Raw genomic sequence first — 17,593 nt, forward strand, 5'->3', positions numbered from 1 at the left:
TCAGGGTTGTTTCAAGGAGAACATGTCATCCTTACAGTGAAAGAAGACTGCAGCCTGTCCCTCCAGGTGGAGAAGCACTCGAGGTAACGGGCACACAAGACAAGATGGAAAGTAAGACAGATAGATGAGATTCAGAAACAACGCTCCCGCCCTCCCTCCCTCCCTCCCTCACCTACCTCGCTCCCTCCCTCCCTCGCTCCCTCCCCTCCCTCGCTCCCTCGCTCCCTCGCTCTCTCCTCCCTCGCTCCCTCGCTCCCTCCCTCGCTCCCCTCGCTCCCTCGCTCCCTCGCTCTCTCCTCCCTCGCTCCCTCGCTCCCTCGCTCCCTCGCTCCCTCGCTCCCTCGCTCCCTCGCTCCCTCGCTCCTCTCTCTTCCTCCTCTGTCGTTTCTTTTCTCACCGTCGTGTCGGGTTGGTCTACCCAGAGGGACCGCGTGATAGCAGAAGCCCAGCTGTTGAGGTGAGAAAAATCCCCCCGGTCAGCAGCCGGACCCAAGAGGTCGCAAGGCTTGACCTGTCGCCGGTGACAACTTGGAACATCTTTGGAAAGGTTTCAGTTTAAGTGCTGACGATGGGAAGAACTCACGGAGAAAATTGACTTGGAGAAATTTCCAAAGAAGAGATCTGAACGGTCGCTGCAGGATACAAATCAGTGTGGGCAAGGTAGGAAGACTAGGGGAAAAGGAGGAGGAAAGGAGGAGAAAAGGAGGAATAGAGAAGAAGTCGGGTAAACGACATCGCTAGCCTTGAGTGAATGTGACAAGAGAAAAGGAGAAAGGAGAGGAGCGGTGGAAAAGGAGCCAGAGGTGAAGAGAAGAAAAGAAGGTCAAGAACGGACATGCGCGGGATCGGTGCGAGGAGAGATCAGCAGGAGAGCAGGGAAGGAGGAGGGGGACAAAGAGGCGAGGAGGGAGAGGACGAGGAGACCGGAAGAGATGAGTTGCGAGCGTAGCATAGATGCAGGAGACGAGGAGGAGGATAAGAAATGCATTGCTGACAGGGATGACAGCAGCTCCTAGTGCCTGCACTCTTATCAGGTCCCCTCCTCTCCTTCCCCTTCTCCGTCCGGTCCTAATCCAATTCCGCTCCCTGCATGATCCATCCAGCCCTGCAGCCTCCTCTCCTCTTCCTCCTATCTCCATCTTCGCTTCCCCCGCCACTCCCCGTCTCCTCCTCCTCCTCCTACAGAAATGATTCTGTTCGCCGATCGGAATGTCCTGCAGCAGGTCAGCCCCGCAGGTCCCACCGGCACCATCAGACCTGATGAGGCGGATTACCTGCCACGTCACTCAGAGGAGGGACAAGAACGGGAACAACGTCAGCTGACTCACCCGAAAGATCTTGACAAGTCGGAACATCTTGACTTGCGGCACACCAATGCTCAGCCCGAGAGCAAGGACGGACATCTGCAGCAAGATCAGGGGATTCCTGTATGCTCAACCCCATCAGCTCCTCTCAGCCACTTCCCTCCTCCTATCTCACTCTACACTGTCCTCCACTCCCTCCTCCTTCATTCCCTCCCCTTGTACTCCTGCTCCTCCTTTGTTTCTCCCTCTGCCAGGTGCTTACCAACACAACTCTGAAGTCATAGCGGCGAAGGGAGGAGGAGAAGGGGGTTCGACCAAGATTGGAGAGAGAGGGGGGGACAGAGAGGAGGGAGGAGAGGGACGGGAGTCAGTATCTGGTCAAGGCGGCAAGGAGCAGGTACATGGAATCAAAGATGTTCCATCCGTCCTTGACCCAATCGAAGAAAGTGTTGTCGGTGTGACAAAACAGGTTGATAAGAAACTCCTTCAAGGCAGTCGTCAGCAGAACGCCTCCACGACATCGCAGCAAGCACCGTGGCGAACGCAATCTGTCGTGCCATCAAACAGGTCAGAGGCAGTCAGCACGACTGAGGTGTCACCGTGTAGAACATCTCGAGCTTCCTGAAGACCTGGTCTTGGAATGATCCTGAGTCGGGGAGAATCTGAGCCTCCGTGATGTCCTGGCGACCGGAACGTCACGGGCAGAGCCGAACGAGGGGGAGAAATGAAGAGTTGTGGGGTGGTAGCTGTGGAATCAAGCTTGAACAAGGACGTTGGGGATGTAGGTGGAGGAGTACGAGGAGCAAGGAGAACGCACAGAACGGGAAAAGAAGATGAGGGGGAGAGAGTAAGGGAATGCGAGTAAGGAAACAAACCGAGGCAAAACTTGTGAAGATGAGGATGGCAACAATGATCTGGCAGCGCGTCATGTTACAGCTCTTGTTGAGCACAGGGTTGCACCTGCCCCTTGAAGGAGTCGTAGAAACATCTCACTCGCGTTCTGGCATACCAGAGCGCCTTTTGCCCGGCCGTCATGTTGCTCAAAATTTTCTCTCTCTCCTCCCTCGCTTGTGCGGCTTTGTACGCCGCCTTCACTGCCGTCCTCCACTGGTTGCATTCTTCCGGAGTTTTGCACCTGAATATGTACGTTCTCCCACAGTTGTTCCCTACAGTACCAGCGATCAGCATTAAAAAGTGTCAAGAGCGTCTCAACCGTGCGGGTCCGTTCGGATCACCAAGGTCCGTTCGTCGTCCGGATGCATCGCCTCGTGGGCACCTCCGACTTGGCCCTGGAGCCCTCTATCACATGCAGCGACGGACATGACATGCACTCACTTGTATGAAGACGTTCTTGACCTCGTGCAAGAGGATCTCGTCTTCTACCTCGTCTACCCCGACGTCCGAGAACGACAGCGAGCTGGGAAAATGCACGTTCAGCAGGCGTCACAGAATCTCTTCATGCTCACGTCGAGGTCATGACGATGGTGGTTGGCTCCCAGACGATGATGGAGCTGCTTGCAGTATCAACTCACGCATCTACCTGAAAGGTTTTCGAGACCTCAAGATTTTCTTGTCAAAGTCTCCCTTGAGCAGGATGTTCGTTCTTGGCATTCTCCTATGCAATCAATCAAAAAGATGGAAACAACAATGGTGAGGCATTGACAATCCTCCTCCTCCTCCTCCTCCTCCTCCTCCTCCTCCTCCTCCTCCTCCTCCTCCTCCTCCTCCTCCTCCTCCTCATCATCATCATCATCTCCATGATCATAATCATCATCATCTCCATGATCATAATCATCTCGACGACAACAACAACAACAACATCATCATCATCATCAACATCATCATCATCATCATCAACAACAACAACATCATCATCATCATCAACATCATCATCATCATCATCATCATCATCATCATCATCACCATCACCATCACCATCACCATCACCATCACCATCACCATCACCATCATCATCATCATCATCATCATCATCATCATCATCATCATCATCATCATCATCATCATCATCACCATCACCATCATCATCATCATCATCATCATCATCATCATCATCATCATCATCATCATCATCATTTCATGAAGCAACGGTCGTTCTCTTGGAATGAAAATGCTTTCTTCTCAAACCACACAAAGGGGCATTACTTGTGGGTCCTTTTTGACATAGAGCCCGAGAAGTCTTCGCTGACCAGCGATGCCTGTGTTGGCGATCGGTGACTAACATCTGCGAACGCGAATGTTTCGACCTGAGAATTCGAACGGGGCATTTTTGATCGCTTCATTGAACCAGCTAAGGTGCAGAAAACAAGTCAGCTCCTTTCTTAGAGTGCAGGCTGCTCACAGAAGTTTTCTGAGGCCATATAAGCGGATATCATGCTTGTAGTGTGTTCCTTGTCAGAACAACAACGCTGGTTGGAAGGGCCTAAAAACAACACAAACAGTTGATCATCGCAATTTTCAGGATAGTAGAAGATCAAAGTCCTACAACCCGACTCCTTCCGTCTGCAGGTTCACTTGCCCTAACCTCCCTTCACTTCTCTGCTTGGCTCTCCTTCTCTGTTTCTCTCCATCTTTCGCTTCTCATCTGCTCCGTGATCGCTCCCTCGCTCCCTCGCTCTTTCGCTCTTCCGTCGGAGCCCTCTGACCTCAATTCTTGACCTCCGGAACTCTTGCTCACCAACAACCCTCTACCCCCTGTTTTGTACCCTCCTCCATCCCACACCCCCACAATGGTGCTCAATCAGGTCTAAATCGTATGTTGTATTGGGAAAAGTACCGGTATTTGAATTACCCCCACCCACTCTATTTCGTGCTGTGCAGCCTCATTATATCCATTGCCTCGCTGAGTAAAAAAAAGGTCAAAAGACCCCTACCCCGGATATGACATATCAGCATCTACACCCCTACCCACATTAAGACAGTGTAAATGACCGGTGCTACCTCGCCTCCGACACTAACTTTACAATCCAGTCCAGCGTGACTTTTACCTCAAAGGATGCGAATTGGCTACTTTTGACAGAAACTGGTACAGTTTAAAATCATTTTAAGTACAGAAATTACCTAAAATAGATGTAGAGGGTTGGCGACGATATAAACCTCTGAGATGAGGCTAGGGAGATGAGGGGGATGAGCGGCTAGGGAGATGAGGGGGATGAGCGGCTAGGGAGATGAGGGGGATGAGGCTAGGGAGATGAGGGGGATGAGGCTAGGGAGATGAGGGGATGACTAGGGAGATGAGGGGATGAGGCTAGGGAGATGAGGGAGATGAGGCTAGGGAGATATGAGGGGGACTCGGGATGAGGGAGATGAAGGAGAGGATGAGGGGGATGATGGAAAGGCATGGTGGGTGGACTTGTTTTGGGGTAGGGGTACACAAATGGTATCATTATATAGAGCAGAAATAGGAAAAATAAGGGGTAGTGAGTGGATTTCAGGGGGTAGAGTAGGAAAGGGAATTTAGGGGTGGGGTGGGTGGTGTCTTTCCATGCAGGGGATTGCAACCCTACTGGGAGGATGGGTGATGAGACGAGAGGAGGGAAGAGGATAGAGGAGAGGAGAGGAGAGGGAGAGAGGAAGGAACAGGAGGGGAGCGCCCGGGAGCGGAGTGTTCATGGGGAATAAATGCGGAGGAGGGGGGAGCTGTGGACAGATCGAATCGTCAGAGTGTGAATCTGAAGCTAAGCGTCTAATCATGGCAAGGGGATGAAATGCGCACACGTTGCTCGCAGAGTTCTTTTGCTTTCAAACAGAGATAATGAGTGGTTGCATTGATTTCAACCATCAGTATCGATAACGGGCAGAGCAGAAGCTCTTTGACATTGGTTTCCCATTGGCGAGTTTTTCAGACACTTAGTTACTTCGCTCGCCCTACCATTGCATCAACGAGGCAAAGACATGGAAAACTACGACACGATTAAAAAGTTAGCCAAGGTCTCTTATGAATCACATCGGCTCACTTGATCTAAGGAGTTGCGCGTAGGGGGGGCAGGGCTCGACCATTCTTGTAAAGGCGAAGAAGGGAGGTGATGCAATGGTGTTGAAGCAGTGCAAATGCGCTACGATAAAAGAGGCAAACCTCGCGTTGAAGGAGGTCTGTGCCGTCTTGTTGTCTCTGACATTCTGATAGAGTTCTCACCTATCCACACCAGGCGAAGGTGCTCCAAAGTTTGAACCACGCGGGCATCGTGGCCTACCACGATGTGTTTCTTCATCAAGACGACAAAGCATTGGTGATTTGCACCCTTATGGTGAGTCGTATAGTCCCTGCGTAGCTTGCTTGTCATGAAGACTACAGGAGTACTGCGAGAGAGGGGATCTTGCCTGCTACCTGAATGACGTTAAGAGCAAAAATCATGCTCTGGAAGAGAAGCTCGTGCTACGTTGGACATACGAGATGGCAACAGCACTTGACTACATACACAACAAAAAGGTATTTTGAAACATGCTCTTTCTCGGTGATCGGTAGGAAACTCACCATGCTTGAATGGTCAGGTTGTTCACAGGGACATTAAGCCATTGAACGTGTTCATGACCAAAGGAGACAACCTCAAGGTGTTGAGCACAGCCTGTCCATCTGCCTTCTTGCATGCTCGATTGACATGAGTCAAGATTGGAGACTTTGGGCTTGCATCAAACACGGGTCATGATAGAGCGCAATCGCAGGTATGTTGTTGCTTTGATCTGATTGCTGTGAGAAGTTGCTGGTTCACCAAATGCCTTTCTAGGTTGGAACCCCATGCTACTTGGCCCCTGAAGTCTTACAAAGTGAAGAGTACGGAACTGCTGTGGATATATGGGGCATAGGGTGAGCGAATGCAGCAGCTGTTTTCTCCGTATTTCAAGGCGCTCCTCACTGTCTCGTTGATGCATCAGATGTATTGTGCTGGAGATGGTCACCTTGGAATTCCTTTGGCAGCGCAAGGGGCTGCTATCTGTACAGGTCAATTTCATTCCTCCTGATCACGGGCCTGATCAAGTTGAACAGGTCTTGTCGAGGCCTTTGGATGCGAACAGCTTCCCATCTGCCTACTCCTCTGAGCTTCGACAACTTATCGCCCGGTGCTTCTCTCGCTTTCGGAGGTGATAGATGCTGACTCAAAGCAAGGATGTTGGAAAAGGATCCAGACAGTAGGCCTCGATCGTCGCAGGTGAGCGATCGGACCTTCTCTTCTCTCTTCGAAAGAGCCTGAGCTCCCCGTGCCCAGGTTGCCCAGAACTGTCAACAGTTGTTGAAGGGAGTGGGATGGGGGAGTTCGAAGGGGCTCGTCGGAGGGTTCGATGCTCTTGCCGAAGGCTTTGGAGCATTTTGGGCCAATAACAAGAACCTTGAGGGGGAGGACAAGGGAGCGGAAGGAGGGTCGAGCCCTGCACACGTGGAGAGGAGGCGACAGCAGGAAGCTACCCCAGAGCAACAGAGAGTTGCTCCCAAGAACGATGGCCAGGTTGCTGACTTCCGCCGTCGGACCCCAGCACAGCGTCAGCTGAAGCCGGAAGCAAGAGACCAGGTGGCATATTTCACGCAGAAAGGGAAGGACAAGAATGGGACGGACGCAGATAGGGCGCGAAGGAGGGCCATGAGAGCAAGGCCAAGTCTGTCTGAGGTAGGATGCCTCCTTCTCCTTGTTCGTTGCTCCTCCTCCGCTGCTCCTTTCTGCATCCTTCCCTCCGTCAGCTTCCTCACCCTGTTTGTCATAGATTCAGCGAGAGCTCGAGCGGTGCGGGTATTCCAGATTCTTTTCTGTATTCAAGGAGCAGGTTGCTTCTTTCCGCGGACTAACCCCTCCGCCGATTTTTCTGAACTCTCCTTGGGTAGGAATTGTACGGGGACATTCTACAGGAAATCACTGAAGACGGTGAAGTTCATGTTGTGTGCGTGGTACTGGTGATATCTAACTTTATTCCTTACCGGCCAAGACCTTGTTGAGATCGGAGTCCCAGACAGGATTGAGCGACAGAATCTCCTCATCATCATTCAAAACCTGTTGGGGAACAAGAAGTCGCCACTCATTGTGGCCGAACCGCCAAAGCCTGAACTCACGGCAAAGCAGAGCCCTCATGAAACGGTCGATACATCGTTCGACGAGCCACCAGGCAAGTGTTGAGACGTTTGATGTTTCCAACATGTTGCTGAGATCCTTCGTTGAACTCGACTGACTCTGCCTTTCAGTTCCTCAGGTTCCGCTTTGTTCCTCACTCGCTTTAAATTTGCTCACGACGCAAGCAGTCGGATATCGAGTTGTGGATGATCGAGAACAACATCATTCAGGTGCGCGTGTTTGCGCTGGGCAATATTTGACAACTGAGTGAGTCGGCAGTATCGTCCCGTCTTCGAGGCAAATGGCATCCGATCGCTCAAGGTCTCGAGGTCTAAAGATGAAAGGATAACTTGACGCTCTTCCTGCAGCATCTCCAATCACTCAACGAAACAGAGATTGATGCTCTCTGCCTGAGCATCGAAGAGAACAACTCATCGGTGAGGGCAGCATCGCTATCTCTCCTCGACACCTCGTTCTCCATGGTGACCGACTTCCAGAACCCGAGCTTGCTCAACGCCATTCAAGCCATCAAGAAGAAGTTGAAGAATAGGACGAACCATGCTCGAGCCGAACCGAACGAGGTGGACCAGGACCTCGCTTATCGAGCGACTGACCTCGCTCGAAGGTGAGCAAGGCGACGATGGAGGCAGAAGAGAAAATGTTCCAACAGGCTCTCCGGGTAATCCACCAGTCCCGATCACGAGGACTGTCGATGAGTCATCTCCCACCTGATTCGTTGTGCTTGCAGGCTTCTCTCAGGGATCTTGGGAACGAGACTGCCAGCTCGCCCCCTGCCAACAACGGAAATGACGCCAAGTGAGGCCAAGCTTCCGCCTCTTGCTCCAGATGACGAATGTGCGCAGCGCTGCGGAACAACCCAGATCGAGAGTGAAGCAGGAGGAGGGCAAGGCAATGAAGCTGGCAGACTTCCTCCTGGTCAGCAACTTCCGCACTGGAGACTCGAAGCGCTTGTTCTGCGTGTTGGACAGGAACCGCCTGAAGCTGTTCGAGAGCGTGGCCTCGATGCAGCAGGGTGACCCTCCATCGCAAGAAGTGACCTCTCTGCTAAGCAAGGAGACAGCCGTGCTGACCCGGAGCAGGTAGTGATGGACGGACTCTGCGTGGACACCATGGCGGACTCTCAGGACTTCACGTGATGGAGCATCGAGGCGGCGAAGGATGCTGACGTGCGTGCCTTGCAGGATCTTCCTGAGGAGATCTATGAATGCCATCTCACAAGAGGATCTGCTGCTCACCGTGACAGAAGACGCCAACCATCCTTTCGTCCAATGGCTGCAGGTGGTAATGTTGGTTCATTGTTGCATTGATCAACATCATCATCATCATATGATCATCACATCACCACCACCTCCTCCCTCATTGTCCTCATCACTTCTTACGTTCAAATTTCAGCGCCTACAAGCATCGGCGTACCTCAGCGCCATGCTGGCCCCACCAGGCCCCAACAGTGCTGTGAAAGGGATTGTCCTGCGCTCTCTTGAGATCGTCAATGCTTCCTCCCTCTTCCAGGTAGGACAGGGTAAGGAGGACGAACGATGAGCAGGAGCAGGGGCAGGAGCAGGAGAGGGCGGGGGCGGGGGTCGGATAATGACTGTGGAGCAGGGGATGTCTCTGTGCGTGAATGCCGTGAGGGCAACAGGGGAGGTGAGAGTCCGATGGGGAAGAGGAGGAGCGGATCCCTCACTCGCTGCCCTGCAGTTCCTCTACCAGATCTCTGACATCGCCCTCGATCAACCGTCTCAACGGTCACTCATGCACTTCGACCTCTGGAAGGTGCTCGCAATGCTCTGCAAGGCTCGTCATCCCATGACGAAGACGGCAGGAGGTCCAGTCTCCTTCTTCCGAAGACGCCTTCGTGTACTTCGAGGTACCTCCTCCTTGTCCCTTCCCTCTTCCCTTGCCCTCGTCCTGTGCTCTCGTCCTGTTCATCCACTCACATTTCTCTCCCTTCAGGTCCGATACATGAAAGGCAAGAAGCAGCAACCCACCAAGTACTGGACCTGGTGAGCACACAGGAGGCAATGTAGCTGTTCCTTGACTTCATCGCAGCATCGCATGCAACAGCATGCGGCAGGGCACTCGATCGCTGCAGGTGTTCAAGGCTCCTTGTGAGTACGACTCGAGCAAGCACAGCAAAGTTCTGGTAAGAAGGGAGGAGGAGGCGAGCTTCCCTGACAGCTGCTGCTGGAACAGCCGAAGCAGAAGAGCAAGCTGGACGTCACTCTAACGGCATGACAGGAAAACCTACCGCCGTATGTACCATAGCAACATACCTACACACACGAGAACATTTTGTCGATTTTTTTGCTTTATTGAAAGAATATGACTCGCTGCTCCTCTACAGCTGTTTAGTATCCGCGAGCAACCATGCGCTGCTGGTTGTTGCAGGGGGGCTCGTCGTTGGAATCGATGACGGTGTTGGGGGTGACGCCGTTAGCGTTGTGCGGCTCAGCCCAGGTGTTGATGGTGTTGACGTAGGAGTTGGCGTCGAGGAGGAGAGAGAACATCTGCACAAACCAGTTAGTGTGAACTATGGAAGTAATCGCAGTCGATGGTATGAGGCCCTGCTATCATGAGACCGCTGATGTATCCCTCTCCCTCTAAATTACGGTGCATCTCTCCGGATCAGTATCCTCCTTTCCTCCTATTTTCTGTCCGGGTCTTTCATTTCCTTCACTCCTTTCATCAGTTTGTATGATCACGCACCGTACCACACCAAATCCACCATCTCCTCTCCACCTCCAATTTCATCCTCATATCATCCTCTGTGCTCCTTCTCCTCCTAGACACCCTCACTACTACTCCTCCTCCCCCCCCTCCTTCTTTCCTCACAGTTTCCTCCTCTTCATTCCTGTGCATTTACCTTATCACTTGTTGGAACGGTCTCCACCACCCCTGCTAAAAGCAGTGATCTCCCCAAAATAGAACGTCTACCCCCACCCACCCCGGTGCTTGTCAATTAGACCCGTCATCAACCGATCACAGGACCCCCTGCACATCGGCAATACTGATGATATAAAGTAATGTGGGGTGGGTAGTCGTCCTCATGGGGTATCACTGTGTTTGCAGGGCTGGAAGGGGTGGGTAGAGGGTCTCAGGTACTGCAGTACGTTAGTGGACAGGTCCCGAAAGGGTGGTGGTGACCTGGGGGTGGTCCTAAGTTTATTACTATTACTCAACTGATTTTTAGCTTAACTTTGAGTGAACTTGACTGCCAAGTCACTGAACTGCCGCCGCCGGGCCGGCCCGGAAGTGATCAGGTCAAAAAGAAGACCGTTACAGCTGTCCTCTGACCGTAACCGTACAATTTTTGCCTCGCAAAGGAGTAAAAAAAAGAAACAAAATCCACCCAAGAGGTAATATCACCCCTATTTATGCGGTCTATACCACCGGTGTCGACAGCGACCTGTGGTCGGAGTCACGATGCCGATAGTCGGAATGGACATCAGGCAAGGTGGGGTACTTGATCACCCCCCATTTTTACATGTAATACACCGGTACATGCAGAAAATCGGTTAGAAAGGAGGGGTGGAGGTAGTCCGGATAAAGCCGATACTCGGAAGCCCCGGGTCTAGTCAAAGGCGCGAAGAAGAGACGGGGTTGGGCGTCCTCATTCGGGAAGGTAGGGTACTACCCTCACTACCTCCCAGATAACTGTGGATTCCGTACTCTTAATGATGGTGGGTCATTACCCCTACCCACAACAGACTGTACCCTACCCCTAGAATATCGGCAAGAAAACTTCCGGTGATTTGACGGAATGCATATATAGGGAGTTTGGGAAATGGCAGAAAGGATCAATTAGCGGATAAGGTTTCAGAAGGAATATTGCAGACAGATGTGCTGCCTCCAATGCAGCAACTTTCTTTGTTCGGTGATGAAAGCAGTGTTAGCACGCCTTAGTATTCAGCAAAACCTTGTCTTATGATTTCTTCAAAATATAGTTGAGGCCATACACAAGATGGTGGTCCATTGTTGTAGAACAAGGTGGTGTTTAAGTCGAGCACCAGATATAGCTGAAGCTAATCTTTTCTTCGCAGTTGTATTTCTCTTGGCAAAATCCTTTACTTTCCTCTCACTGGCAGCATTGCTACGGGTTTGGTGCAAGATTGACTGATCTCGCAGCAAGCATGGGCAACAGCCACGCTTGCATGTTCTGTGACCAAGTTACCAAGACACAAAACCCTGAATGTCACTACGAGGTGAGTACAGGTCATAGAAATAATTGCGTGACCAGGGACGTGTTCAAGAGCAAAGAATATCTTACAGTGGACAAGGAGAACAAAGAAAATAATTGCACTGATGCAAACAATGCGACCGAGATTGCGGAGATGAAACAAAGGGCGAAGCTCGCGAGAGAGGCCGCCGTAGCACTGTTGGGAAAGCTTCCGAACAGAAAGAATGACTTCTCGGACGTGCAGGAGAGGCACGCAAAGAAAGTGCAGGGGATGTACTTGCACAACAAACTGATGGAAGCGCTAGAGGAAGCGCGAAAGGAGGCTGAGACAAAGATTATTGAGAACATGCAAAGTGAGTTCAATGTACAGCAGATCAAGGCAGAAATGCCAATTTAGACTACTGAGTTGCCCTCATAAGAGATTTGATATATATAAACTAATTTTTTTCCCCAGCGAGGAAGGTGAGGAGGAAGAACATGTATCTTTGTTTTCTGTCGCACCGCTCTCAGCCGTTTCCTCTTCGCACCCTCGCATGGTCTTCAGCTCGAGCTATCCTCTCGTGGGGTACCCTGTCTTCATAGAGCAGCAGTCTGTGTCGGAGCTCCTTCGACTCACGTGTCATAGTCGTTACCTTTGATCTCAGGTTGTGGTTTTCTGACATCAGCAAACGCAGTGAATTGCTCATCTCTTGCGCCTCTGCCTGCAGCTGTCTGACTCTGCTCTGTTGAATCTTCACAAGCTCCCCTGGCTTCATGTTCACTTGATTGAACCTCTCCTGAAGCTCCTTGCACTTTTGGGACAAAGAGATCCTCTCTTCACGCAGCTCTCTGATCACATTCTTGTAGTCTTCTGTCTTCTGTCTTGCAGCTATCAGCTTCTCTGCCATGGATCGTGAGAGTTGCGGCGCAACCTTTAATCTGTCCAATCTATTCTTGGCCTCCATGAAATCTCCACTGTGCTTCAAGTTCTCGGCATTCATTTGCTCCAATTTTGCTTGATCTTCGATCAGCTCTGCTACAAGGTCTGAAAGATTGCTGATAGATTCCACATAGACGTCGCTGAATCGCTTCTTGTCTAGGGCAAATTCGTCCAGCGTCTTCATCATGCTTTCTGCACGTTGTGCAATGGATGGGAACGAGATCGAGAGCTTCTCGTATCGCTCCTGCAGATCTTGAGATAACTGCAAGCGACCAATCAGCTTGACGTGAGTCTGGTCAATTGAGCCGCAAGACAGTTCGCAGCAAGAGATTGCCTCTTGCAGGGAGCTGGACGACATCTCTAGGGCATGTGATAGGTTGGATGTTTCTTGGAGCAACCTTGCAATCGTTCTGCGAGCAAACTTGATTCTTCGCTTGAGCCTTCTGTCGGAGTGTTGGTTGCAATCGAACTCAAAGAAGTCACGGAGTTCTGCATCATCCGTGAATGAGTTGACATCGATATTCTCCTCCTCCTCCTCCTCCTCCTCCTCCTCCTCCTCTTCGTCGCTCCCATCAAACAGCAATCTTGACACGCTGCCTTTCTCTGAGGACAGCTCAGCATTGGATTGCTTCTCCTTCAAGACTGCGCTGGTCATTTTCCACTCCTCTGACAGTCTCGTGTGCGAGTCTCCCTTATCTTCGGTATGACCCTTGGGAAGGAGGAACCCATCGAACCCATGAGCGGGAGGGGGTCTAGGAGTGTGCTTCTCTTCCATTCTCGGGGACAGGAGCGGGGGCGAGAAAGGGTCCATGGCACGAACAAGGGAAAAGCCTGAGGGAGGATGGATTGTTTCCGCGTCCTCGTCATACCTGATCCCAGGGGTCGTGTTGCGTTGGTATTGTTCAATATCCTCCTCCTCATTGACTTCATCATCATGGTCATCTCCTTGACATGATTTCACATCGTTTTCCTCCTCTTCCTCTCGAATCATCATCCTCAGACGGCTTATAGCCGTAGAAAGATCCATCTTCACTATGTCTGTGGATCTCTTAGCTACCCACTGTCATTCACTCCCTTCCTCTGTCTCTGTCCCCTCCTGCCGCCGCAATCCTTGAGTCAAGACCCCTGCGCCCCGCCTGCATTGCGCCGGGCGGCTAGTCAACTCTCTTCAAGTTTTAGTCAACTAGTTTCCGAACTCTCGGAAGTTCAAACTGGCTCAGTCGCCGTACACTCGGCCGGTATTGCCCGGGCCCCGGAGCCTGCGTACAAAATGTTTACTTAATCAGGATTTTGTAATTATTTGCTACAATTATCAGAATATTGTTGCACCAACGGTAACAATTGATTATATTTATCACCCCCACCTACAAATTACGTGGAGATACATGGGGTACTGTCATATCAGATGTCAGGGGTGGGGGTGATAAATGTACCCCTTAATATATCTCAAAAAGGATGGTAAATAGGGGGTAGGGTATATGACGGAGCCATCACAGGTTGGAGGAAAAGGTTGCAGAATTGGAGCATGAAAAAGGCGGGGTAGGGGTAGATCATTGGTCGTTTGGAGTGGGTGGGGGTATAATTCTATCTCCGGATGATATGATAAATAAGGGGGTATTTGTACTATATTGTTGGGGTCATGCTAACCATGGGGTAGGTGGATGTGTGGGTAGGTGTTCAGTGAAAAGGTGGGGTAGGACGGTCATGGCCTCAATGGTTTTTTTGGGGAAGTTTGCGACTCAGGATGGCACGAATGCTCAGGGGGAGGGGGGGGAGGGGAGGACAGGAGGGAAGGAACAGAGGACAGGACAGGACAGGACATGTCGAAAGAGAGCAAGGCAGGGCCAAACAGAAGGGGATGTTGGACAAACAAGCAGCAGTAACCCGAAGTCAGAAAGGTTTACATCATACGAGTGTGGTGCGTTTCCTGCCTCATTCGGGAGGTTACAGTGTGCAGGGTACAGGCTACACAGATGCAGAACAAGACGACTGATCCGAGCCTTGTGCGGACTTGATAGGATATTGACTTGAAACGGTTCTCAGGCTGGAAAAGCAGTGGGAAGAAGTTTTGTGGGACCGAACGGAGTCATCGTAGCACCGTGCAGAGGTTCATGCTTGAATACTCGTTTGATCTCTCCCTCCTCACTCTGCTCTCTCCTCTCCTATCTCAGGGGATGTGGAAGTCTCAGATTGCCCTTCGACACGTCCTCGGCGACCCATGGCCGAGCATGTCCTTGGAGGCTCGTGGGCTCAATGATGTAGGAGCTACTCCCCCCTCCCTCCCGCCTCCTCCTCCTCATTTGGCTGAGCATGCTGAGACAGGTGGACGACAGGGTCACGCTCGTCGCTGCCATGAACGAGGTGCGCCAGCCACTGCGTCTCCTCGCATGGCGGGAGCCAGGCCTTATCTTTCTGCTGTACAGATTTCACGGCTGGGGAGGGACAACCTCACGAGGACGAACGAGGCGCACAGAGAAGTGACGGAGCAGGGTGACATGAAGAGGTTCTTGGACGCTGTGGCGTTTGACGGATGGCTGCAGTCCTGATATCGGCAGTGACATCAGCAGAAGCCTTGAGCCGTATCATCCAGCGATCGCAGATGAATTCCAGTGAGAGATACAGCCATGCTTTAAGGTTGGTCTCTTTGCCGTTGCTGAACTTGTGCTCTCTTGCTTGCTCCCACCGTCTCGAGATCGCCTGACGGGTCCTCAAAGGGAGGGAGGGGAGCACCCGTTGAGCTCTCGGTCGCATCGCCATCAGGACGTCAGTCTTCTCCTCGTTACTCTTCTCTCCTCTCTCACCCGATAGCACCAGGGCGCCTCGTCTGCCTCCGGGAAGGGATCAGAGAGCGAGGTTCCCCCTCCTGACGATGCCCTCTGCCCCCGCTAACGTCTCCGGCAGCTGGAGGAGCACTTCATTATGAACCTCACCGCCCAGGAGCGGTTGTTGATCGAGAGGCAAGCTTGCAGCGAGTCGTCAGTCATGCGCAGTGACGGTGAGGAGCAGGTACAGGGCAAAGAAGATGGCTGAGAGCAACGGAGTTTCGAGCTCGTCGACTCGCCGGCCAGTCCTCTCCAGACGTTCCAAGGCAAGAATGAGCTCACCTGGCTCATGGTCCAGCCTGTCCTGACACCTTTCGCGAGCAGAGCTTGCCCAAGGAGAGACCGATAGCGTCGAAACTCGAGCGTGTGGAAGAGGAAGTCACTGAGTGGGTCAGCGAGCCGGAGGCTGGAGATTACCCGGATCTGAGCAGGAAGAACGAAAGGTGAGGTTTCGCTTCCTCTGTTCCGCTATGAATGTCTCCCTTTACCTCCTCCCTAGATCGCAAAGTCTGCCCCATCGCATCCCTGTCCAGGTCTGAGATCTGCTGCCTCTCACCGAGCCTGATACTGCTTCAGATCATGCTGGAAGGAGGGAGCAAGATCGAGCAGTTCCAACCCTCCAAACCTTCTTCCACAAAGGTGTGGAGGGCGGTTGTCCCAGGAGGGGGGAATGACGGAGACTGCAGGCGAAGATCGTCGAGCTCCTTCACTCCCTCCCCGGATCCCCTCCGAGCAACAAGAACGTGAAGATGTGGGAGGCTCAGTCTCGCTCCCCGGGCTCCGGTACGTGCCGTTGAGGGGAAGAAAGAGGAGAGCGAGGAGGGAGAGAGGGAGGAGGGAGCAGAAGAGGGAGGGAAAGGAGACAAGGAGGAGAAGAGAGCGGAAGGAGGGAGAGGGAGCAGAGGGTTGAGGGGGGCAAGGCTCGTTCTGACGGGGAAGGAGCAGCTGCAGCATTGAAGGCCCAGTGGTCGAACACCAAGGTTCCACCTCCTTGTCACGGCGCCGAAGCTGATGTGCCGGCAGGTTCTGTCAGGGCTTGGACGAGAAGCAGATCAGACGCTGACAGAGTACAACTCATCTGCACAACGTGGTAACGAATCTCTCTCTCTCTCTCTCTCTCCCTTCCCCCCTCCTTCCTCCCTCCTCTCCCTACCTCCCTCCTGCCTTCATCCTCCTTACTCCTTCCCTCCCCGTCCCTCGTCTCTCCTCTCAACGCAGCATCTGACTTGTGAACTTTTCCTGTCTGATCCTGTTCCTCTCAAGGTGTTGTGATGCCGCATGCGTCGCTCTTCGGCACCCTGCGTCATCTGCGCAACCCGGACGAGGAGGTGAGAAAGGGAAGGGGAGGGAGAGGAGGAGAGGAGGAGGAAACGCGGGGGACAGAAACGAAGGAAATAGGAATAGAGAACGATTGGTTTGTAAGAGAACAGGACGGGAGGAAAAGTAGGAGAGATGTAAGGGAACGAAGTAGAGAGGAGGGGAAAGGAGGGAAGAGGAAAGGAAGGGGGAGGAGGAGAGGAGACTCTGACACGGGTGCATTCAGCGACACGTGGAGCACACGAGGGAAGTTGTTTCCCCGCAGAGAGAACTTTATGTGCCTGCATAATGTTTTCACACTTTATACATGATAAACACAGACTTAGTACTTGTGCTCCTCCTCCTCCTCCTCCTCCTCCTCCTCCTCCTCCTCCTCCTCCTCCTCCTTCTCGTGTTCTTTCCCCTCTGTCATGCTCCTTCTATGTTCCCAAGTCCATCAGTGACTTGATTTCTCCTTCACGTGCTCTGCTCGTTGTTTTCTGCCTTTGCTGTGACCGATGGTTTCACTTCATCCTTCCCGCCTCTCTCGTCATCCTTCCTCTCCTGGAGCTTCCTCCTCACCTGCCAGATCGTCAGACTCCATCCCTCCTCCTCTTGCTCCTCCTCCACCACCTCCTCCTCCTCCCTACCTCCCACCTTCTCTGCCTCCTTCCTCTCTCTTTATCCTCTTCTTCTCCTTCCTCTTCTACTCTCTCCCTCCTCCCTCCCTCCTCCCCTACATCGCGGATCGTCTTCTCCTTGTTCTGCCTCTCGACTTTCTCTGCTTGGTTCACGTTCCACGTGTCCACCCTGACAAGCCCCGGCATGTAGTCAGCAGGAAGAAACAGGAGCAGGTGAGGTGAAGGAGGAGGTGAAGGTAGACACCGGAGGAGAGGGACGAGCAGAGGAAGGAGGACGAGCAGAAGAACAAACGAGGAGGACGAGGACAGGACAGGACAAACGTGACGAAAGCGGAAGGCGCGGGGGGCTGGCCTGTGGAG

The 17,593-nt window shown here is 52.4% G+C and overlaps 6 protein-coding genes across 6 annotated transcripts in view; 3 read left to right on the top strand and 3 right to left on the bottom strand.

Annotated features, from left to right (window-relative positions):
- GUITHDRAFT_145749 (hypothetical protein) overlaps window positions 1-2,915 on the bottom strand; it is a gene marked incomplete at both ends in the record, with an annotated part of 6,117 nt that extends 3,202 nt beyond the window's left edge. The window contains 11 exons of the mRNA XM_005823407.1: window positions 398-511; window positions 584-632; window positions 925-1,274; window positions 1,329-1,403; window positions 1,904-1,984; window positions 2,180-2,218; window positions 2,265-2,470; window positions 2,518-2,593; window positions 2,640-2,721; window positions 2,771-2,815; window positions 2,845-2,915. Coding sequence (XP_005823464.1) covers window positions 398-511; window positions 584-632; window positions 925-1,274; window positions 1,329-1,403; window positions 1,904-1,984; window positions 2,180-2,218; window positions 2,265-2,470; window positions 2,518-2,593; window positions 2,640-2,721; window positions 2,771-2,815; window positions 2,845-2,915 — 1,188 coding nt within the window. The remainder of the gene's footprint in view (window positions 1-397; window positions 512-583; window positions 633-924; window positions 1,275-1,328; window positions 1,404-1,903; window positions 1,985-2,179; window positions 2,219-2,264; window positions 2,471-2,517; window positions 2,594-2,639; window positions 2,722-2,770; window positions 2,816-2,844) is intronic.
- A 2,552-nt stretch (window positions 2,916-5,467) lies between these two features.
- GUITHDRAFT_78899 (hypothetical protein) lies at window positions 5,468-6,130 on the top strand (the record flags this gene model as incomplete). The annotated part of the gene is made up of 5 exons (XM_005823408.1): window positions 5,468-5,569; window positions 5,620-5,751; window positions 5,814-5,873; window positions 5,931-5,984; window positions 6,047-6,130. Coding segments are annotated over 5 exons (432 nt in total), but the record flags the coding sequence as incomplete, so codon positions are not given.
- A 3,596-nt stretch (window positions 6,131-9,726) lies between these two features.
- On the bottom strand, window positions 9,727-10,350 carry GUITHDRAFT_117378 (hypothetical protein; the record flags this gene model as incomplete). Its single annotated transcript, XM_005823409.1, has 3 exons — window positions 9,727-9,885; window positions 10,242-10,273; window positions 10,323-10,350. The coding sequence occupies 3 exons, from the start codon at window positions 10,348-10,350 to the stop codon at window positions 9,727-9,729; spliced, it is 219 nt and encodes a 72-aa protein (XP_005823466.1).
- Window positions 10,351-11,508: 1,158 nt separating this feature from the next.
- GUITHDRAFT_117379 (hypothetical protein) lies at window positions 11,509-11,952 on the top strand (the record flags this gene model as incomplete). The annotated part of the gene is made up of 1 exon (XM_005823410.1): window positions 11,509-11,952. One exon carries the CDS (start codon window positions 11,509-11,511, stop codon window positions 11,950-11,952), a length of 444 nt encoding a protein of 147 aa, XP_005823467.1.
- A 109-nt stretch (window positions 11,953-12,061) lies between these two features.
- GUITHDRAFT_145752 (hypothetical protein) lies at window positions 12,062-13,285 on the bottom strand (the record flags this gene model as incomplete). Its single annotated transcript, XM_005823411.1, has 1 exon — window positions 12,062-13,285. The coding sequence occupies one exon, from the start codon at window positions 13,283-13,285 to the stop codon at window positions 12,062-12,064; it is 1,224 nt and encodes a 407-aa protein (XP_005823468.1).
- Window positions 13,286-14,585: 1,300 nt separating this feature from the next.
- On the top strand, window positions 14,586-16,902 carry GUITHDRAFT_165749 (hypothetical protein; the record flags this gene model as incomplete). The annotated part of the gene is made up of 15 exons (XM_005823412.1): window positions 14,586-14,732; window positions 14,797-14,835; window positions 14,898-14,977; window positions 15,015-15,083; window positions 15,189-15,237; window positions 15,289-15,327; window positions 15,376-15,480; window positions 15,621-15,739; window positions 15,796-15,829; window positions 15,873-15,935; window positions 15,983-16,079; window positions 16,242-16,276; window positions 16,320-16,386; window positions 16,560-16,624; window positions 16,840-16,902. The coding sequence occupies 15 exons, from the start codon at window positions 14,586-14,588 to the stop codon at window positions 16,900-16,902; spliced, it is 1,071 nt and encodes a 356-aa protein (XP_005823469.1).
- Between the last annotated feature and the right edge of the window lie 691 nt (window positions 16,903-17,593).

This window comes from Guillardia theta, assembly GCF_000315625.1.
Source record: "Guillardia theta CCMP2712 unplaced genomic scaffold GUITHscaffold_109, whole genome shotgun sequence".
NCBI lineage: Eukaryota > Cryptophyceae > Pyrenomonadales > Geminigeraceae > Guillardia > Guillardia theta.